Consider the following 24000-nt stretch of genomic DNA (forward strand, 5'->3'; position numbering starts at 1 on the left):
CTCTGTCACCCCCCCCTGTTAGAGCGGGCTACATGATTAATCAGGATGGTGCGAAGTGATGCAATTGGGTGTCCAGCATTAAGAAAATGACGTGCCACCGGCTGGTCCGAACGTCCCTTGTCAAGAGCCTGCCGTATAGCAGACTTATGGTTAGCAAATCTTCCCCTGAAGGATGTCACTGTCTTTCCAATATAATACATGGAGCACGGACAGATAATGGCGTAAATGACAAAGTCAGACGTACATGTTAGCCTGTGGTTAATCTTAAACCGCTTATTGGTGTGCGGGTGTTGGAATAAATTCCCAATGATGAGGCTGTTGCATGTCACACAGTTGCCACACCTGTAACATCCCGGCTTACCCTTGGGTAGCCAACCTTGTCTTGCATAACAATGCACTGGATCATTAAGTACTAGCAAATCTCATAGATTGCTAGCCCTCTTATACACCATCCATGGTGTTGGAGCATCTGGGAATGGTAGACTGGAATCCTTGGACAGCATCAGCCAATTTTTCTTGATGGTGGCACTTATTAGTTCAGACCCATGAGTATAAGTGATGAGGAAATTCAACCGATCACAGGTCTCAGTAGTAGTCTTCCTGGCGACCACTGCATCCTGTGTCCATTCGCTGGCTTTCTGACGTTGTTGTTCAATCAGAGACAACGGATACCCCAGTTTGAGAAATCTTTGGGACATCTCTTCAAGTTGTGATACTTTGCGCGTGTCATCCGTATTATTGCGGACCACCCGCAGGAGCTGCGAGGAACTCACCCCATCTTTTTGAAACCTAGGATGAAAGCTGCTGTAATGGAGTGTGGAGTTCCTATCAGTCTCTTTCTTGTATAGGGTAGTATGCAGTGTATTTACACCCTCCGTCTCAACTTTAAAAATCTCCAAGTCAAGGAAATGTATACAGTCAGTGCTTTGTTCCATTTTGAACCGAATAGTCAGAAAGCCAGCGAATGGACACAGGATGCAGTGATCGCCAGGAAGACTACTACTGAGACCTGTGATCGGTTGAATTTCCTCACCACTTATACTCATGGGTCTGAACTAATAAGTGCCACCATCAAGAAAAATTGGCTGATGCTGTCCAAGGATTCCAGTCTACCATTTCCAGATGCTCCAACACCAAGGGTAAGCCGGGATGTTACAGGTGTGGCAACTGTGTGACATGCAAAAGCCTCATCATTGGGAATTTATTCCAACACCCGCACACCAATAAGCGGTTTAAGATTAACCACAGGCTAACATGTACGTCTGACTTTGTCATTTACGCCATTATCTGTCCGTGCTCCATGTATTATATTGGAAAGACGGTGACATCCTTCAGGGGAAGATTTGCTAACCAAAAGTCTGCTATACGGCAGGCTCTTGACAAGGGACGTTCGGACCAGCCTGTGGCACTTCATTTTCTTAATGCTGGACACCCAATTGCATCACTTTGCACCATCCTGATTAATCATGTACCCCGCTCTAACAGGGGGGCTGACAGAGGACAGACACTACTACAACTGGAAGCACGTTGGATATTCAACCTTGACACGGTTACCCCCCGTGAACACAAACATTGACTTTGGCTGCTGCTATAAGACCAGATGAATTGTTTCATCTGTGTCTATTTGTTATATGATGTTTCTTTTTCTTTCTCCCCTTCTAACAATGTGGCCGGTATTGGTCCCTTTGCATAGTTGATATGTATTAAGTAATACACTCTATGTTCTTGCATGTATCGTTTTTGATATGCTGGGGTGTCATCTATTTTGTGGGTCTGTCACCTTGATACCTCTGTGTATAGAGGGTGCTACCCGAGCTTCTAGATTTATATTAATATGTTTAATTGAGCCCCTGTAACTATGTTTCCTTATTTACACTTCTACTATTTTGGGTGCTTATGGTTGCTGTCATATTGGCCACTGTCAGTATTCGCCGCTTGTGGTACCTCCCACATTTCACGTGTTTGCTTGCATTACTCAGTAATTCGCTTTGCTCGTTGTCTCATTTGTCTATGCATGACACGCTTGGGGTGGAGCCGGCTGACCCGGTTCCAGGTGATGCATCTCGTCTCTGCAGCTGTTTGCAGTTGCTTGTTACTTGTGGGTGTGTACCGATCGGGCGTCCTGATTGGCTATGACTTAAGGGTGGTTGGTATTTAAAGGTGGAGGGTAGCTGTATGTGTTATGTCTGTCCTGGCTTATGTTTACCATTGACAAAAGCCCATGTGAGGGCTGAAACGTTTGGTTATTTACACATTAAACGGATTATAAATTCCTGCGGTGCCAAGTATTTGCTGGATACGGAACCCATCCATTTGGATCCTTCACCACTTGCTACTGTTTGTTTGTTTAGCAGTGCACCAGGTGGTTGCTGATGTGAGGAGTGCCGTTTCCACAACGCTCATATATATATATATATATATATATATATATACACACACATATATATACAAAACATGAAAGGGGACTGCACTCTGAGACTGAACTGGGTACACATCTCTCTAACCCTGCAAAATGCTAAGCCCTGGGTGATAATAGCACTCTCAAGAAGCTGTGCTGTCCCCAGAGTCACAGGCAGTTAATCCCAGACAAGTCTTGGTGGAAGACCCATAGGAAAAATTACAAAATAAATTAATACATCACACAGAGAAAGTCTAGCACTCGCTCATAAGCTCTCAGCTATTTTTAAAAGCAAAACTGGAAGAGTTAGTTACCGCATATGGCCAAATGGGACAAGCCCAGGTACCATGTCAAGGACCCAGCAGGAGGAGGCAAAGAGCACCACAGCAAAGCTGTTAAGTGTCACTCCCCTACCTATAATCCCCAGTCATTCGACCGAAGGGAAATGGAATCACACAAAAGGTGTAGAGGTGCCTGAAATTTAGTAAAAAATGACTGTCTTAAATTAAGGGTGGGGTCGTGGACTCTCCATATATCCGGACAGAAAGAAACTGATCAGGTAAGCATACATTTTGGTTTTTTTTCTAAGATATGGAGAGTCCACAATGTCATCAATTACTAGTGGGAACCAATACCCAAGCTAGAGGACACGGAATGACTAGGGAGGGAAAACAAGACAGGCAGGCCTAAATAGAAGGCACCACTGGTTGAAGAACCTTTCTCCCAAAAGAAGCCTCAGCCAAGGCAAAAGTATAAAATTTGGAAAAAGTATGCAAAGAGGACTAAGTTGCAGCCTTGCAAATATGATCCACAAAAACTTTTTTGAAAACCCAAGAAGAGACCGCCCTCGTGGAATGAGCTGTAATTCTCTCAGGAGGCTGCTGACCAGCAGTCTCGTAAGCAAAAAGAATAATACTTCTCAACCAGAGAGAAAGAAAAGTAGCAGTAGCTTTCTGACCCTTACTCTTTCCTGAGAAACAAACAAACAAGGCAGAAGACTGGCGAACATCCTTAGTCGCCTGTAGGTAGAATTTTAGATCATGCACAACATTCAAGTTGTGCAACAGACGTTCATTATGAGAAGAAGGATTGGGACAGAGACAAGGAACAACAATTTCCTGATTAATATTTCTGTCTGAAACCACTGTAGGGAGAAATACCAACTTAGTACGCAGGACCACCTTATCCGCATGAAGGATAAGGCAAGGCGAATCACACTGCAAAACCGAGTGCTCTGAGACTCTTCGAGCAGAAGAGATAGCAATAAGAAACAAAACCTTCTAAGATAACAACTTAATATCTATGGAATACATTGGCATAAACGGAGCCTGCTGCAAAACTTAAGAACAAGAATTAAACACAGGCCTAATTCTGACTAGGGCCTGACAAAAAGTTTGAACATCTGGCACATCCGCCAGACACTTGTGCAACAAAATAGATAATGCAGAAACATAACCTTTCAGAGAACCGACTGACAAACCTTCCTCCAGACCTTCCTGGAGAAAAGACAACATTTTAGGAATCCTGACCCTTTGATTCACACCAGTAAAGGTATTTACGCCATACCTTATGGGAAATACTTAGCGTAACAGGCTTGCGAGTCTGGATCATGGTCACAATGACAAACTCAGAAAATCCACGCTTAGCCAGAACTAAGCGTTCAATCTCCAAGCAGTCAGCTTCAGAGAAACAAAATTTGGATGAAGGATTGGACCCTGCGTTAGAAGGTCCTTCCTCTGAGGCAACCTCCAAGGTGAAAGAAATGACAAGTTCACAAGTTCTGCATACCAGATCCTGCGAGGCCATGCAGAAGCTATGATAATTACCGACGCCCTTTCTAGATACGAACAATGACTCAGGGGAGGATAGCAAATAGAGGAAACAGGTATACTAGACCGTAGTCCCAAGGAACCACCAGAGGGTCTATCAAGGCGGCCTGCGGATCTATTGACCTAGAACCGTACCTTGGAAGCTTGGCGTTCTGCTGGGGCGCCATCAGATCCAACTCCGGCACCCCCCATTTGAGGATTAACCTGGAAAACACCTCCGGATGAAGAGCCCACTCCCCGGGATGAAAAGTCTGTCTGCTCAGAAAATCCGCTTTCCAGTTGTCAACTCCTGGATTGTGGATGGCAAATAGACAACAATAGTGAGCTTGTCCGACTAGAACCTGATAAATCCGGATGGCAGATAGACAACAATAGTGAGCTTGTCTGACTGGAACCTGATAAATCCAGGCTAATGACAATTGAGGCCAAGCCATCAGAGCATTGTAAATCGCTCTTAACTCCAATATGTTTATGGGGAGAGCAGACTCCTATCGAGTCCAAAATCCCTGCGCCTTTGATGAGTCCCAGACTGCTCTCCAGCCTAGTAGGCCGTCATCCGTGGTCACAATCACCAAAGAAAGTCTCCGGAAGCATGTGCCCTGAGACAGATGCTCCTGAGAAAACCACCACGGAAGAGAGTCCCTTGTCGACTGATCCAGATCCATCATCTGAGACAGACCCGGATGGTCTTTGTTCCATTGTCTAAGCATGTATAATTGCAGAGCTTTCAAAATGAAATCAAAGGGAATGATGTCCATGGAAGCGCCTATCAGACCCATTACTTCCATACATTGAGCCACTGATGCCAAACAGTAGACTGCAGAGAGAGGCAAGAGGAGAGAATTTTGGATTTTCTAACCTCCAACAGAAAAATTTTCATAGATAGGTAATCTATTAAAGGTCCCTAAGAAAACCTTTACTTTCCATGGTAGGAACGTAGAAAAGACAACAAGATCTCTATATAAGAGTTAGCTTGTTGAAAAGATGGCGCCTGAACCAAATGTCGTCACTGCAATTCTCAGACACCTGACAACTGCCAAGAGAGCACCCAGAACCTTTGAGAAAATTCTGGAAGCTGTGGCAAGGCCAAACGGAAGAGCAGCAAACTGAAAGTGCTTGTCTAGAAAAGCGAATCTCAGGAACTGGTTATGATCCCTGAATATGGGAGCATGAAGATACGCGTCCTTTAGGTCTATGGTCGTCATGAACTGACCCTCTTGGACCAAGTGAAGAATATAACAAATGGATTCCATCTTGAAAAACGGTACCCTGATAAACTTGCTGAGACACTTTAGGTCTAAAACGGGTCGAAAAGTTCCCTCTTCTTTGGGAACCATGAACAGATTTGATTAGAATGCTAGACCCTGTTCCTTTACCGGAACGGGAACAATCACACCCAGACCCAGGGAGGAAGAATCCCAAAGGCAGTTAAGGAATGCCTCTCTTATTACCTGATCTGCAGATAATCTTGAGAGGTAAAATCTGCCCTTGAGAGGAAGAGATTTGAATTCTATTTTGCAACCCTGAGACACTATGTCCACAGCCCATGGATCTAAACAGCTCGTATCCATGCTTGAAAAAACAGGGAATGTCTGCCCCCTACTTGATCCAATCCCGGACCGAGGGCAGACCCTTCATGCTGACTTAAGACTCAGCAGCATGTTTCTTTGATTGCTTCCCCTTACTCCAAGACTGAATGGGCTTCCAAGAAGACTTGGACTGTTCCTGCTTGGAAGAGGAAGACTTTTCTTTGAAGTTACATAAGGAACGAAAATTACTTTGACATCCTTTCGGTCTGTTCTACTTGTCTTGTGGTAGAAAAGGCAATTTTTCACCCATAACATCAGAAATTATTTCTGCCAGACCAGGTCCAAACAAGGTCTTACCCTTGTAAGGAAGAGCCAGAAGCTTGGACTTAGAGGAAACATCAGCTGACCAAGATTTTAGCCACAAAGCCTGCAGGCTAAGACAATGAAGCCAGATACCTTGGCTCCCAGTCTAATAATTTGAATGTTAGCATCAGAAATAAAGGAATTGGCTATTTTGAGAGCCTTAATCCTATCTTGGATCTCCTCCAACTGAGTCTCAGATAAAATTAATTTAGACAAGGCATTGCACCAATAAGATGCAGCCTTGCTACAGTGGCAATACAATGCCATAAAAGATCAAATAAGCCTCCAGCTTAAAAAAAACTTCTACTTTAGGCACTGTGCACCATGAAACTTTAATGGAGTTAGTACCAGGAAACATCTTTTTAAAGGTGGGAGACGGGGAGAAAGGTATCCCTGGCTTCTCCCATTCCTGTAAAATAATCTCCATCTCACGGTCTGAAACAGGAAAATCCTCCAGAGAGGAAGGAACATCATAGTATTTATTAAGTTTACTAGAGTTGTCCAAAGTAGCCAATACCTCCTTTAACAGTACACAAAGGTGTTCAAGCTTAAATCTGAAGCTTACTTCTTCAGTCTCAGATAAAAGGAATTATATTATCCAAATCTGAGATTTTACTCTCAGAAGCTACAGACATATCCTCCTCATCAGACTTATGAGGGAGGGCAATCTGTGTAGCAGTAGGAAGAACAGAAACCTTACTATCTGAATCTCTAATTTTCCTCTTGCTTTTTCCCCTTAGCATAGGAAAAGCAGATGCCACAGATACCGCAGAAGATACCTGAACAGCAATTTCTGCAGGCAAATAAACTCCTCCAGGAGTCTGAGAGGAACTGCAGGGTACTGTATGTGACGCCATAGAGGCTTGGGACATTTGAGGAGAAAGCTGTAGCATTGCCTCCTGAACAGCATCATACTGAGAGACATTTGGCTCAGAAACAAAAAAGTTTATCTTTACATTTTAAAGACATATCTAGACATGAAGTACAAATTTGCATAGGCAATACAGTTTGGTTCTTTAAACAGAGCAGACATTTGTCCATAGGAACAGACTCCTGTTCCATGACTTAAATTAATTTTTGGCAAACGGGATAAGAAAAAATAATTATTATTTATATTGACCCTGGCACTGTCACTTTAAAAATTAACACAGAGCGGTATTGTCTGTTGACTAATTAGTCATTACGCGCCATTACTGCTAGAATCAGGACTTAGATTCCAAGCGCTACTGGCATTAAAAGCTAAGCAGCAAATTGTTAACAATTTCAGCTTCTCTAAATACGCTCGTAACTATGGACCTCTACACCTCAGCATTTAACTGAGGCGCCTACCTGACGCTCCGGATAACACAGGAACACTGTCAGCTACAGTCAGATCACTAGCCGGTCTCACGCTAGCAATCTAGCAGTCGATCATACTGAGAGCCAAAGCGGGAGGTCACATGACCAACAAAAATGAAGCTGCACCATCAGAATAAAGTGCATGCTTCAAGCCGGCAGAAACTGACACTTCAGTTAAAGAGAGCGGTTCCTCTAACAATATATGCAATCATAGAAACAAAACATAATTAAACCAATGCCCAAAAACTAACTTTTTTAGCCAGAAGTTCAGAGCTAATAAATAAAAAAATAACACCTGGGCCACCAATAAAGTTAACTCCTTCCTTCCCATAAAGGAGATTAACCCCTACGTCTCTAACCCACATACATAAAATGTGCCTGCTCACTGCCGGAAAATAATCCTCTACTAAAGATTCTAGTCCCAAATATAAAATGCAGAGAGTTTTTTCTTGGTTTAACCCCTTCAGTGCAAGTCTCCCATACCCAGAAGACAAAAGCACTTACCTGCACATCTAGCTGTCTGGCAGGAAGACAGCTTACAAGCCAACTCTGGCTTTCTATACCATGGGCAGCAAACATGTTAGAAAACCAAGAAAGGACTGCCTCACAACTTTCTAACTGCTTTAAAGCCACCACTACCCTACTAAAGGGATTGACGTGGACAACGGCTAAACTTGCTTGTAGCAAAAATAAATCAAATTTTTCTTCAGACAACAAACTTCACCTCCTCCATTGACAGTGGCAAAGAGAACGACTGGGGATTATGGGTAGGGGAGTGACACTTAACAGCTTTGCTGTGGTGCTCTTTGCCTCCTCCTGCTGGCCAGGAGTGATATTCTCCACTAGTAATTGATGATATTGTGGACTCTCCATATCTTAGGAAATAAATATATATATATATATATATATATATATACATACATACATACATATACACATACATACATATGTATACATATACTGTATATATCCAGAGAATTAAAGTGAAAGGTAATCTTTGGTCTTATCTAAAAACAATACTCTATATTTTGTTCTATGGATCTATAAAGCATTGAATTAAAAACCCGGGCAATCTAAGAAATAGCTAAGGAGTGCTTGGATACGCATAGGAATTATACATACAGTATACAGTATACATCTTATTTCTTTATTTAAGATGCTATTGTTTTTCCACACTCCAGTGCTGCTCACCTCTTTAAACTTGCCCATGTGATGCAGATGTGTTGCGTGCCCCAGTAAGAAGTTTCTATCGGCGCTGTGTATCTGGTACATATCTAGCAGAAGATCCAGCAGAGTTCCCTCCGTGACTAGAGCAAACACACGCGTTTGAAACTTCTCTAACCTCAAGCCAGTCTAATAGAATCACAGAGTAGAAATTGGGGAAATTAAAACAAATCATTGCTTTATTTTACGTTATTTTTACAACTTAAATGATGCTGGTCTAATTAGAATAAATTGTGGATTTATTTTAGATTAATATTTTGACATGTTTAACAAATTATATACAAACATAGGGTGTAGCATATACAGGCACAGCCATAAGGATGGGGTCTACATGACAATGTTAATACAGATGTGGCTGAAAGTATTGGTTCCCTTCCACCTTTTTAGGAAAAAGCACAATTTTATCTGAAATAAGTAAAAATTTACAAAAGGATTTGGTATCCAGCCTTCTTTATTTTAAATGTATTCAAAAACAAAATTCACTTTTGATTTATTACTTCACATAAAAACAAATAAGAATGGCACAGACAAAAAAACATAATTTATGTAAGAACTTACCTGATAAATTCATTTCTTTCATATTAGCAAGAGTCCATGAGCTAGTGACGTATGGGATATACATTCCTACCAGGAGGGGCAAAGTTTCCCAAACCTCAAAATGCCTATAAATACACCCCTCACCACACCCACAAATCAGTTTAACGAATAGCCAAGAAGTGGGGTGATAAGAAAAAAGCGCGAAGCATAAATATAAGGAATTGGAATAATTGTGCTTTATACAAAAAAATCATAACCACCACAAAAAAGGGTGGGCCTCATGGACTCTTGCTAATATGAAAGAAATGAATTTATCAGGTAAGTTCTTACATAAATTATGTTTTCTTTCATGTAATTAGCAAGAGTCCATGAGCTAGTGACGTATGAGATAATGACTACCCAAGATGTGGATCTTCCACGCAAGAGTCACTAGAGAGGGAGGGATAAAATAAAGACAGCCAATTCTGCTGAAAATAATCCACACCCAAACAAAGTTTAAAACTTATAATGAAAAAAACTGAAATTATAAGCAGAAGAATCAAACTGAAACAGCTGCCTGAAGTACTTTTCTACCAAAAACTGCTTCAGAAGAAGAAAACACATCAAAATGGTAGAATTTAGTAAAAGTATGCAAAGAAGACCAAGTTGCTGCTTTGCAAATCTGAACAACCGAAGCTTCATTCCTAAACGCCCAGGAAGTAGAAACTGACCTAGTAGAATGAGCTGTAATCCTTTGAGGCGGAGTTTTACCCGACTCGACATAAGCATGATGAATTAAAGATTTCAACCAAGATGCCAAAGAAAAGGCAGAAGCCTTCTGACCTTTCCTAGAACCGGAAAAGATAACAAATAGACTAGAAGTCTTTCGGAAATTCTTAGTAGCTTCAACATAATATTTCAAAGCTCTAACTACATCCAAAAAAAGCAATGATTTCTCCTTAGAATTCTTAGGATTAGGACATAATGAAGCACAATTTCTCTACTAATGTTGTTAGAATTCACAACCTTAGGTAAAAATTTAAAAGAAGTTCGCAACACCGCCTTATCCTGATGAAAAATCAGAAAAGGAGACTCACAAGAAAGAGCAGATAATTCAGAAACTCTTCTGGCAGAAGAGATGGCCAAAAAGAAAAAAACTTTTCAAGAAAGTAATTCAATGTCCAAAGAATGCATAGGTTCAAACGGAGGAGCTTGAAGAGCCCCCAGAACCAAATTCAAACTCCAAGGAGGAGAAATTGACTTAATGACAGGTTTTATACGAACCAAAGCTTGTACAAAACAATGAATATCAGGAATATTAACAATCTTTCTGTGAAAAAGAACAGAAAGAGCAGAGATTTGTCTTTTCAAGGAACTTGCAGACAAACCTTTATCCAAACCATCCTGAAGAAACTGTAAAATTCTCGGAATTCTAAAAGAATGCCAGGAAAAATGATGAGAAAGACACCAAGAAATATAAGTCTTCCAGACTCTATAATATATCTCCCTAGATACGGATTTACGAGCCTGTAACATAGTTTTAATCACAGAGTCAGAGAAACCTCTTTGACTAAGAATCAAGCGTTCAATCTCCATACCTTTAAATTTAAGGATTTGAGATCCTGATGGAAAAAAAAGGACCTTGTGACAGAAGGTCTGGTCTTAACGGAAGAGTCCACGGTTGGCAAGAGGCCATCCGGACAGGATCCGCATACCAAAAACCTGAGAGGCCATGCTGGAGCCACCAGCAGAACAAATGAGCATTCCTTCAGAATCTTGGAGATTACTCTTGGAAGAAGAACTAGAGGCGGAAAGATATAGGCAGGATGATACTTCCAAGGAAGTGACAACGCATCCACTGCTTCCGCTTGAGGATCCCTGGATCTGGACAGATACCTGGGAAGTTACTTGTTTAGATGAGAAGCCATCAGATCTATTTCTGGAAGACCCCATATTTGAACAATCTGAAGAAATACCTCTGGGAGAAGAGACCATTCGCCCGGATGAAATGTGTGGCGACTGAGATAATCCGCTTCCCAATTGTCTATACCTGGGATATGAACCGCAGAAACTAGACAGGAGCTGGATACCGCCCATACCAGAATTCGAGATACTTCTTTCATAGCCAGAGGACTGTGAGTCCCTCCTTGATGATTAATGTATGCCAAAAGTTGTGACATTGTCTGTCTGAAAACAAATGAACGATTCTCTCTTTAGAAGAGGCCAAGACTGAAGAGCTCTGAAAATTGCACGGAGTTCCAAAATATTGATCGGTAATCTCACCTCCTGAGATTCCCAAACCCCTTATGCTGTCAGAGACCCCCATACAGCTCCCCAACCTGTAGGACTTGCATCTGTTGAAATTACAGTCCAGGTCGGAAGAACAAAAGAAGCCCCCTGAACTAAACGATGGTGATCTGTCCACCACGTCAGAGAGTGTTGTACAATCGGTTTTAAAGATATTAATTGAGATATCTTTGTGTAATCCCTGCACCACTGGTTCAGCATACAGAGCTGAAGAGGCCGCATGTGAAAACGAGCAAAGGGGATCGCGTCCCATGCCGCAGTCATAAGACCTAGAATTTCCATGCATAAGGCTACCGAAGGGAAAGATTGTGACTGAAGGTTTCGACAAGCTGATATCAACTTTATAGACGTCTCATGTCTATCAAAGATAGAGTCATGGATACTGAATCTATCTGAAAACCTAAAAAGGTTACCTAAGTCTGAGGAATCAATGAACTTTTTGGTAAATTGATCCTCCAACCATGATGTTGAAGAAACAACACAAGTCGATTCGAATGAGATTCTGCTAAATGTGAAGACTGAGCAAGTACCAAGATATCGTCCAAATAAGGAATACCACAATACCCTGTTCTCTGATTACAGACAGAAGGGCACCGAGAACCTTCGTAAAAATTCTTGGAGCTGTAGCTAGGCCAAACGGCAGAGCCACAAACTGGTAATGCTTGTCTAGGAAAGAGAATCTCAGAAACTGATAGTGATCTGGATGAATCGGAATATGCAGATATGCATCCTGTAAATCTATAGTAGACATATAATGCCCTTGTTGAACAAAAGGCAGGATAGTCCTTACAGTTACCATTTTGAATGTTGGTATCCTTACATAATGATTCAATATTTTTAGATCCAGAACTGGTCTGAAGGAATTTTCCTTCTTTGGTACAATGAAGAGATTTGAATAAAACCCCAGTCCCTGTTCCAGAACTGGAACTGGCAAAATTACTCCAGTCAACTCTAGATCTGAAACACATTTCAGAAATGCTTGAGCCTTCGCTGGGTTTACTGGGACACGGGAAAGAAAAAATCTCTTTGCAGGAGGCCTTTTCTTGAAGCCAATTCTGTACCCTTCTGAAACAATGTTCGGAATCCAAAGATTGTGAACGGAATTGATCCAAATTTCTTAGAAAAAAACGTAATCTGCCCCCTACTAGCTGAGCTGGAATGAGGGCCGCACCTTCATGTGGACTTAGGAGCTGGCTTTGATTTTCTAAAAGGCTTGGATTTATTCCAGACTGGAGATGGTTTCCAAACTGATACCGCTCCTGAGGATGAAGGATCAGGTTTTTGTTCCTTGTTGTGACAAAAGGAACGAAAACGATTATTACCCTGGAAAGAAAGGGAAAGCAGAGTAAACTTAGAAGACATAACAGCATTCCAAGTCTTAAGCCATAAAGCTCTTCTAGCTAAAATAGCTAGAGACATATACCTGACATCAACTCTAATGATATCAAAGATGGCATTACAAATAAAATTATTAGCATGTTGAAGAATAAAAATGCTATGAGAATTATGATCTGTTACTTGTTGCGCTAAAGCTTCTAACCAAAAGATGAAGCTGCAGCAACATCCGCTAAAAATATAGCAGGTCGAAGAAGATTACCTGAACACAAGTAAGCTTTTCTTAGAAAGGATTCAATTTTCCTATCTAAAGGATCCTTAAGGAAGTACCATCTGCCGTAGGAATAGTAGTACGCTTAACAAGAGTAGAGACAGCCCCATCAACTTTAGGGATTTTGTCCCAAAACTCTAATCTGTCAGATGGCACAGGATATAATTGCTTAAAACGTTTAGAAGGAGTAAATGAATTACCCAAATTATTCCATTCCCTGGAAATTACTTCAGAAATAGCATCAGGGACAGGAAAAACTTCTGGAATAACTACAGGAGATTTAAAAACCTTATCTAAACGTTTAGATTTAGTATCAAGAGGACCAGAATCCTCAATTTCTAATGCAATTAGGACTTCTTTAAGTAAAGAACGAATAAATTTCATTTTAAATAAATATGAAGATTTATCAGCATCAACCTCTGAGACAGAATCCTCTGAACCAAAAGAACCATTATCAGAATCAGAATGATGATGTTCATTTAAAAATTCATCTGAAAAATGAGAAGTTTTAAAAGACTTTTTACGTTTACTAGAAGGAGGAATAACAGACATAGCCTTCTTAATGGATTTAGAAACAAAATCTCTTATGTTATCAGGAACACTCTGAGTATTAGATGTTGACAGAACAGCAACAGGTAATGTAACAGTACTAAAGGAAATATTATCTGCATTAACAGTTTGTCATGACAAAACAGTACAAACAACAGCTGGAGGAACAGATACCATAAGTTTACAGTAGATACACTTAGCTTTGGTAGCTCCAGCCCCAGGCAGCGATTTTCCAGAAGTATCTTCTGACTCAGTTTCAACGTGGGACATCTTGCAATATGTAATAGAAAAAACAACATATAAAGCAAAATTGATCAAATTCCTTAAATGACAGTTTCAGGAATGGGAAAAAATGCCAGTGAACAAGCTTCTAGCAACCAGAAGCAATACAAAATGAGACTTAAATAATATGGAGACAATAGTGACGCCCATATTTTTTTAGCGCCAAAAATGACGCCCACATTATTTGGCGCCAAAAATGACACCACATCCGGAACGCCAACACTTTTGGCGCAAAAGAACGTCAAAAATGACGCAACTTCCGGCGACACGTATGACGCTGGAAACAGAAAAAAAAATTTGCGCCAAAAAAGTCCGCGCCAAGAATGACGCAATAAAATGAAGCATTTTCAGCCCCCGCGAGCCTAACAGCCCACAGGGAAAAAGTCACATTTTTAAGGTAAGAAAAAAATTGATTTATTCATATGCATTATCCCAAATATGAAACTGACTGTCTGAAATAAGGAATGTTGAACATCCTGAGTCAAGGCAAATAAATGTTTGAATACATATATTTAGAACTTTATAAAAAAGTGCCCAACCATAGCTTAGAGTGTCACAGAAAATAAGATTTACTTACCCTAGGACACTCATCTACATGTTGTAGAAAGCCAAACCAGTACTGAAACGAAAATCAGCAGAGGTAATGGTATATAAATAAGAGTATATCGTCGATCTGAAAAGGGAGGTAAGAGATGAATCTCTACGACCGATAACAGAGAACCTATGAAATAGACCCCGTAGAAGGAGATCATTGAATTCAAATAGGCAATACTCTCCTCACATCCCTCTGACATTCATTGCACGCTGAGAGGAAAACCGGGCTCCAACCTGCTGCGGAGCGCATATTAACGTAGAATCTAGCACAAACTTACTTCACCACCTCCATAGGAGGCAAAGTTTGTAAAAACTGATTTGTGGGTGTGGTGAGGGGTGTATTTATAGGCATTTTGAGGTTTGGGAAACTTTGCCCCTCCTGGTAGGAATGTATATCCCATACGTCACTAGCTCATGGACTCTTGCTAATTACATGAAAGAAATGGTAAACTTAACCTAATATTTCGTAGCACAGACTTGGAGACAATAACTGCAATCAAGTGCTTTATGTAGTTGTGAATAAGATTTTTCTTCTTGAGTAAAATGTTCCAGTTCTCTCGGGTTTGATGGGTGTCTTTTCCCAACTGCGAGTTTCAGTTCTTTCCATAGATATTTGATGGGATTCAGATCTGGACTCATAGAAGGCCACTTCGGAACAGTCCAAAGTTTTCTTCTCCATTTTCGGAGCTTTTAGGGGTATGTTTCAGGTCAACATCCTGCTGGAGGACCCATGACCTGGGATTGAGACACAGCTTTCTGACACTAGGCCATATGTTTTGCTCCAGAATGCCTCGACAGTCTTTTGATTTAATAGTGTCCTGCACAGATTATAGGCACCCAGTGCAAAAGTCAGCAAAGCAAACCCAAAACATCACTAAATCTCCTCCATGTTTCACAGTAGGGATGGTTTCCTTTTCTTTGAAAGCTTTTTTCTTTCTGTAAAAATTGAGTTGTGATCTGCCAAAAAGCTCTACTATTGTTTTGTCTGCCCAAAGGACATTCTGCCAGAAGGACTGTGGCTTGTCAACATACATTTTGGCAAACTCCATTCAGGCATTTTTGTGTTTCTCTCTAAGAAGTGGTGTCTTCCTAGGTCTTCTATAATGGAGCCCATTTTTATTCAGACAGCGACAGATGGTGCGACTTGAAACTGTTGCACTTTGAACTTCAATGTCGGCTTGGATCTGTTTTGAAGTTGTCCTTAGTTCTTTCTCCACCATTCATCATTCCTGGGTCAATTTTCCTCTTGCGGCCATCCGTCCAGGTATGCTGGCTACAGTCCTACGTGCCTTAAACTTCTTAATAATATTTTCAACAGTGCTCACAGGAACATCAAGCTCTTTAAAGATGGTCTTGTAGCCTTTACATTGACCATGCTTGGCTATTTTACCTTATTTCTAACCTCCTCAGACAAATTCCTGGTTTTCCTTCTCACACAACAGCAGAGTGAGTACTTTTCTCTATTAAAACTGGCTGAATGAGTGATAAGATTGAAGACACCTGGGATACTAATTAAGATAATAGTCTGCTTAATATATCACTACGAAACAATTCTTTATTGTAACTTATAAAGGGTAGCTATAGTATTGTCTAGGTCATTTTCGAATGTCATTATAGATTAAGCAAATTATTTGCTCCATTCATTGTGCACAATTTCACAATGTATAGATGACAAAAAATATTTGAATTTCAAATTCAACACTTTTGGAGCATTATTTGATTAAAATGCAAGGGTACTTTTGGCCACATCTGTATACTATTAGTAATCAATTCAGTGCATACTCTCTGGCAGGGGCATTAAAGGGACAGTCAAATTAAAATTAAACTTTCATGAATCAGATAGAGCACACAATTTTAAACAACTTTCCAATTCCCTTACATATTCTAAATGTCTTTGCATATACAATAAGAGATAAGATATAGAGGAATTTTAGTATATAGAGTTTGGAATGTGTTTTCAATGAACAAAAACAGCTATTTTATATACAAAAATGTAACTAAAGGAGTATTTTCCCATACATATACTCTGCAGCTACTATAACAAGTCATTGCAAAAACATTAAGGGGAAACAATTCTCCATTACACACTAGTCCTTTAATTATAAGGAGCTTCTTAAAGGGACAGGAAACCACAAATTTTTATTTCATGATTCAGGTAGAACATACAATTTTAAACAACTTTCCAATTTACTTCCATTATCAAATTTGCTCATTCACTTGTTATCCTTTCTTTGTAGGAGCAACAGAGCATTACTGTGAGCTACCTAAACATATCCAGTTAATCAGTGACAAAAGACATATATGTGCAGCCACCAATCAGTAGCTAGTTCCCAGTAGTGCATTGCTGCTCATGAGCCTACCTAGGTATCGTTTTCAACAAAGGATGCCAAGAGAACAAAGTAAATTAGAAAATCGCAGTACAATGGAAAGTTGTTTAAAATTGAATGTTCGGTCTGAAACATGAAAGAAAACAAATGGGCTTCATGTCCCTTTAATCCTGTAATACAAATAATGATGAAATGAAGAAAGACGATTCTGGAAGTTCATCTATACTATGACTTGAGAGCTTACAATCTAGAGAGGGTGGTATTTTGGAATTCTAGTGTCACATACCTGCTGAGCCTCCGGGTGTTCCTTCAGCCACTGACTAAATTTGCAGGCAATCATATACCCCAGTGAGTTTGCCTTCCCCTTAAATGCACTGAATGCTTCAAGCACATCCAAAAGTGCAGCCTGCGGATCCTCCAGGGTTGGAAGAGTCTTCTGAACATATTCCCGGATCTGCCAACCCAGAAAGAGCAATAGCATTATGTGAAAATAAAGAACTATTTTTGTTTCATTTGTTAACGTATGAAAAGGTTTTTTTATATTTAATTTCTTCATACTCAAGGTGGTGATATATTTAGGTACTAATAGGGTTGACCTTCTCATTCTTACAGTAAATGCTCACAGATTTTCAGGGAATGTTCCTTGCAACATACACCCCCTACTCTTGAGTTTACATAAAGCTAAGAAAACATTTAAATAGTAGATGGAGAAAGAGGTATTTTTACCCTTCAGATTACACTTTTTAAAAGTCAAATCAGACTGTGCATTTACCTAGGAAGTCAAAATTAAACTTTCGTGATTCAAGGGCATGTACTTTTATAACAATTTTCTTTTATCATCAAGTTTACTTTATTCCCTTGGTATTCCTTGTTGAACGCTAATACGCTAATTTCTTAGCCCTTGAAGGCCGCCTCTGAATTTTAGCCAATCAGTGCTAACTCAAATACCTCCACGGGCGTGAGTATGATGTTATCAATATGGGGCACATAAATTAACGCCCTCTAGCTATGAAATACTGTCAAATGAATTTAGATCAGAAGCTCTGATCTAAATTCATTTGACAGTATTTCACAGCTAGAGGGCATTAGTTTATGTGTGCAATATTGATAACATTATGCTCACGCCCGTGGAGGTATTTATGAGTTAGCACTGATTGGCTAAAATGAGAGTGTGTCAAAAAAACTGAGATAAGGGAGCAGTGTGCAGAGGTTTAGATACAAGGTAATCACACACACACACAAACATATATATATATATACACGTATACACACACATTTTTATAACGCAAACAGTAAAACAAGAATAAAACTTTTGTAACTCAGAAAGAGCAAGCAATTTTAAACAACTTTCCAATTTACTTATATTATCTATTATTTATTTGTTTTGTTCACTTGATATCCTTTGTTGAAAAGCATACATAGGTAGAAATGCACTTCTTGGAGCTAGCTGGTGATATGTTCCTGCACCTATATGCCTCTTGTTATTGGCTCATCCAATGTGTTTAGTTAGCTCCCAGCAGTGCTGCTCCTTCAACAAAGGTCACCAAGAGAATAAAGCAAATAATGAAAGTACATCAGGACTGTCTAAAATTGTATGTTCTATCTAAATGGTGACAGAAAAAATGTGGGTTTCATGTAAATTTTAATGAGCTTAAAGGGACAGTCTACTACAGAATTATTATCATTTGCATAACCAACACAGTTATAATACACTTTTTAGCTCTGTGATTACCTTGTATCTAAGCCTTTGCAGACTGCCCCTTATCTCAGTGCTCATAAATAACTTCACTAGAGTGAGCACTGTTATCTATATGGCACACATGCACTAGCACTGTCTAGCTGTGAAAAAACTGTCAAAACGTACTGAGATAAGAGGCGGCAGGCCTTCAACGGTTTAGAAATTAGCATATGAGCCTACTTAGGTTTAGCTTTCAACAAAGAATACCAAGAGAACAAAGCAAATTTGAACATAAAAGTAAATTGTAAAGTTGTTTAAAATTGCACGCCCTATCTAAAATATGACAATTTAAATTTGGACTAGACTGTTCCTTTTATACAGTTTTAAAATAAAGTGTTTAATCTTAATGTTGTATGATGTTACCATTCTGTCTGTTACTGGTACATTGTCTAAATTAAAGTATTAGTGGTCACTAATTCCCTTCAGTGCACAATTATACTGTTTGTCTGGTTTTCATTATAACCATTAAGTTCTCACCTGGTCTACATCCTTCAGGGCCCAGAGGGCTTTCAGTGTGCTGACAAATTCCGACGATCCTTGTTCTATAAAATAAGCAACAAGAAACATTTAACATAGAATACCCAACATTTAAATTCATAACATTTTTATTTAAGCCTATTACCAACATATTACCATACAATTAAAGGAGTGTGGGGACACAGCCCCTGAGGAGCCAACTATTTTATGGTTCTATCTATCTATCTATCTATCTATCTATCTATCTATTGGGTTCTTGTAAAGCGCAGCTATTCACCCGTAAGGGTCTCAAGGCATTCGGACAGAATGCCGAAACACATTTGTCCAGCAGACATTTGTCCCAGAGACTATGTTCAGAGTGGACGTACATTCAGCCAAAGGGCAGATACGCTCCAGAGAGTTCCGTTCTAATCAGAGCCTCGGGCGCCGCAACCGCCTCTGGGAACCTAACCATGGGTTCCATCCCCCATGATGTGCTTTTAACGGTAAGCGGTGGAGCTGGTGTGTGTGAGATTAGAATACAAGGTAAAATAGTGTAACTGATGTGTGTGTATGATACAAGACAAAAGTAAGCAGTGTGGGTACCCTGTCTCTGGACAGCAATATTTGTCTTGCACATTTGGCCGTGGCTGGACTGTTATCCGACAGACATTTGTCTGTCTGATTATTTCCCGTCGCACAAATGTCAGTCAGACAAATGTCTGTCGGATAACAGTCCGACCACGCTATTTTATCTCCTCTGCTGTTTTCTGTTAGAGCCTCACTCAACAAATGTCTGTACCTTAGGGACCAATGAAAGTAGATGGAGCCTTTATGCCCGAGCATTCAGAAATTTGAGAGATCGCCTAACTCTCTGGACACTGTTCATTAAAAAGATAAATTAAATGACCAAGGGTCATTCTGTCCTCCACTGTGTCCAGATTACGCTTAGGATCAGACGCACGGTTGTCTCATAATTTCTTAAGGACATGTTAATGTGTGAAAATATGTAAATCCTTCAAAAATTGGACTTTTCTAGACCTACAGAGTGACAAACCTTTTTTAACAATCTCATATGGTATTGCTGAAAAAAGATTAGTCATTCTGTCCCTAGCGTACAGACATTTGTTGAGTGTGTTGAAAGAGACTTGAGTAAGAACTACCAGGGATAGTTTAAGGAAACTTAACACTTACAGAGAAAGATGCCCTCAAATGATTTCATGTCCCATAGAGTTGGTGACAAAATCATCAGATAAAGGGGGAAGTTTGGAAGTTATGGAGCAGGCTTTTTTATGTAAAAGAGGCCTTGAAACAGTTACAGAACGTGCAGCAGTATGATTTGGTTAGTAGGATAGACTTTGAGAAATCCTGTAATAAGTTGAATTTCCTGCTGCATAATGCTAACCTTAAAAGCAGAGTTAGAACATTATTTTAAAAATATGTGCCTTATTTAAAAAATGTCCTATTGTACTAACGGTCTATTGGTTACCAAAGGTGCACAAAAATATGAAGCACTCCGAGTCGTCCAATAATTTCGGGCATTGGAGGCCCTAATGAAGGTATAAGTAGGTACCGTTGATTTATTTTTAGCCCCTTTGCTAGATCTTTGACCTCTTTTATACTAGACACTTCTGATGCACTACAAACTAATTAGACAACATTCTCCTGAAACCTGGTACCTCATTAGTTTCACTGGGTGTGGAATCACTATATTTGTCTATCCCCTAAGATGTTGGGCAAAAGGCTGCCCAAACCTTTCTGGAAATGCGTGGACCCATCTTTGTCGAGTTGTTTTTTACTTTTTTGGAGTTTGTTTTGAAATATAATATTTTTATGTTTGCTGGAAAGTGTAATTGTCAGCTACGCTGAACTGACATCGGTGCCACTTGCGGTGCCAACCTATGTTTGTCTCCACCTTGGGATGTGGTTGAAGTTTTTGCTAAATAGAACGCATTGGTGGAGGCGCATGTAGCCCTTTGGTTCAACTATGTTGACAATATCCTCCTTTTATGAGAGGGTAAAAAAGACAAACTTTTGGAATTTGTGTCTATCCTAAATAGGGATGACTACAGTCTTTTTTTAACCTGCCAATATAGTCATAATGAGATTCAATTTTTAGATCTGCATATTAGCAAGGATAGGTCCACTCTTAGGACTAAAGTCTATAGGGAGGCAACATATGTGGAAGTTTTGAGTGACTCATTGATGCACCTTTGCATGGACATTTTCTGTTATATCTGCAGATAAGTTTTGTTCACTGCGATTACGATTATATTATTAGTGCATGGAAATGCTATAAAAAATACCTTTTAACTTTTAATGAGTGCGGCAGTGTCATTCTTTAAGGTAGTGTGCTATTGATCTCTACATTCTATCTTTTTTGCATTGTTCAATATATTTTTTGACCACCTGCACCTCCTAGAATTAAAACATATGATTTTTTGAATTTGATGATATCGGACCACCATCAACCCTTATTTTGATAAATTAATTTCTTTCATGAGGGTAAGATTCCACAATTACACTCCAGTCCACTAGGAGGCGGCAAAAACACCCAAAACACCAGAGTTTTAAAGGGACATTAAAGGGAAAGTCAACACCAGCATTTTTTGTTGTTTTAAAAGATAGGTAATCCCTTAATTACCAATTCCCCAGTTTTGCATAACCAACACTGTTATAATTATACACGTTTTACCTCTGTAATTACCTTGTATCTAAGCCTCAGCAGACTGCCCCCTTATTTCAGTTCTTTTGACAGACTTGCATTTTAGCCACTCAGAGCTGTCATCATGGTAAATTCATGTGCATGAGCTCAATGTTATCTATATGAAACACGTGAACTAATGCCCTCTAGTGGTGAAAAACTATCAAAATGCATTTAGATTAGAGACGGTCTTCAAGGTCTAAGAAATTAGCATATGAACCTCCTAGGTTGAGCTTTCAACTAAGAATACCAAGAGAACAAAGCAAAATTGTTGATAAAAGTAAATTGGTTTAAAATGACATGCCCTATTTGAAACATGAAAGTTTTTTTTTGGACTTGACTGTCCATTTAAACCTAAAATGTTTCTTTCATGATTCAGATAGAGCGGAAACGTTCTTATTTCCTGCCATGTAGTGCTCCAGACACCTACCTAAGTATTTCTTCAACAAAGAATATCATAGGAATAGAACAAATTTGGATATATAAGTAAATTAAAAAAAGTTTCCAAAATGTAATCACAAAAAAAATGTCTGTGTTCCATATCCTTTTAAAGTGAAGGTAAACTTGAATGCATGAAAGCCCAGTTTTTAAAAATACTATTAAAAACAGGGGAACTTCCATTCAAAGTTTAGAAAGCAGCCATTTTGTTTAAAAACGTACCTTTCTTCTCTGCACAGCCGGAGCAGCTTCCCCCGCACGGAGATCCTCTCTTCAGACGTCAGCCATGACTAATCCGGCTTTCCCCTCAGGGGTAACTGCCTGAGACCATGCCGTGATTGGAGGAAGCCGGATTAGTTATTGATGACGTCTGAAGAGAGGATCTCCGGGAGGGGGAAGCTGCTCCGGCTGAACGCGTTTCGCCCCTCCCCTTAGGGGCTTGGTAATAGGGCTTTTTTAAATCTGGTTTCTCCGCAGATCAGGGGCAGAGCAGATGATGTGCCTTGTAATCAGCAGGTACATTCTACAGTGCTATTCTCCCAGTGTAAGGCAGTATCTATGCCGCAATTCACCCAGTGTCCTCAGTGCGTATCAGTTAGTGGTACTCTCAGAACTCCAGCATGACACGTTTCACCCCTCCTATTAGGGGATGGTAATATGGCTTTATCATGTCTAGCTAGAACATCAATAGCAGCTTTCTTGCCATTTCTACAACTGCATCCCAGGTAAAGCGGTCTGTGGTCTTGAGAAGATTTAAATTATCCTAGATTTACTCCAAGGATACTTCTTAGGATATTAGCTGTAATCATTTTTCACACCAGACTGAGATGGCTGCCGCTATGCAAGCTACGACAGCTGGACAAAACAGGAAGCCTACCATCTAAAAATACCGCATATAGAAACCGTCAAGTTTCCTGCTCATGGGGTCTCTGAAAGAGATACTGTCTTCTAAAGGAATGGTGGTACATCTGGCAAGGGTAGAAAAGGCCCCTTCCACCTTAGGGACTGTATCCAAGACCTCAAACTTGGAAGATAGTAGTGGGAACATGGCCTTTAACTTGGAAGACAGAACAAAGGGCAAACCTGGTTTGTTCCATTCTTAAGTTACCAGTTCGGAAACTAAATCAGGCATTGTGAAGGCAGACGGCGGCTTAGGAGTGGGCTAAAGGAACTCATCAATCTTCTTAGTAGATGACTTGCCAGGAGTGAAAGAATCCTCTAACTCTAAAGCCTTTAATAATCCCTGCGATGAGGAATTTATATTGTCTAGCCTGTAGTTTAAGGATATAGCCTCCCCAACATCCTGGGGGGTCCTGAGTTTTAGAATACCCATACTCAGAAGAAGAATCATCTGATTCCAATGCAACCCTCTTTAGATCAGGGGTTTTAGATAGATTACACATTATATGAATGTGTTTGCATTTACCTGGAGGAGGCATGAAAGCCATCAACTGAGATATGGGTGAATATGCTCTTTGAATTTAAGAGATAGTTCAGCAAAACTATAATAATGCTCGGGGTAAAGCCAGCACAAAAACATTGTTAAGGATGTGGAATAGCTACATCACAGTAGATGCAAAGCTGAGCAAGGAAACACAGCAATATCCTTACAGAGCAAATCTAAAAGGGCTTATATGATGATCAGATCTATCAATTTGCTCCATTTTGTAGTTAAAGGGATAGAAATGTCAACATTGAAATGTGCATAAAGGCATTTCAAATTTAAATAGAAGAATGTTTGCAATATACTTCCATCATCACAAATGCTTCTAGTAAAAGTTGAATACTGGTGCACTGGGCCT

At 39.9% G+C, this 24000-nt stretch overlaps 1 protein-coding gene across 1 annotated transcript in view; it reads right to left on the minus strand.

The window, feature by feature from the left end:
• The window catches only part of EXD3 (exonuclease 3'-5' domain containing 3), an 849727-nt gene that overhangs the window by 533719 nt on the left and 292008 nt on the right, over nt 1–24000 (minus strand). The window contains exons 3-5 of the mRNA XM_053695892.1: nt 19078–19142; nt 17149–17316; nt 8649–8810 (exon numbers count right to left, since the gene is read on the minus strand). Of these exons, the coding sequence (XP_053551867.1) occupies nt 8649–8810; nt 17149–17316; nt 19078–19142 (395 nt within the window). The remainder of the gene's footprint in view (nt 1–8648; nt 8811–17148; nt 17317–19077; nt 19143–24000) is intronic.

This window comes from Bombina bombina, chromosome 12 (genome assembly GCF_027579735.1).
Source record: "Bombina bombina isolate aBomBom1 chromosome 12, aBomBom1.pri, whole genome shotgun sequence".
Taxonomy (NCBI): Eukaryota; Metazoa; Chordata; class Amphibia; order Anura; family Bombinatoridae; genus Bombina; species Bombina bombina.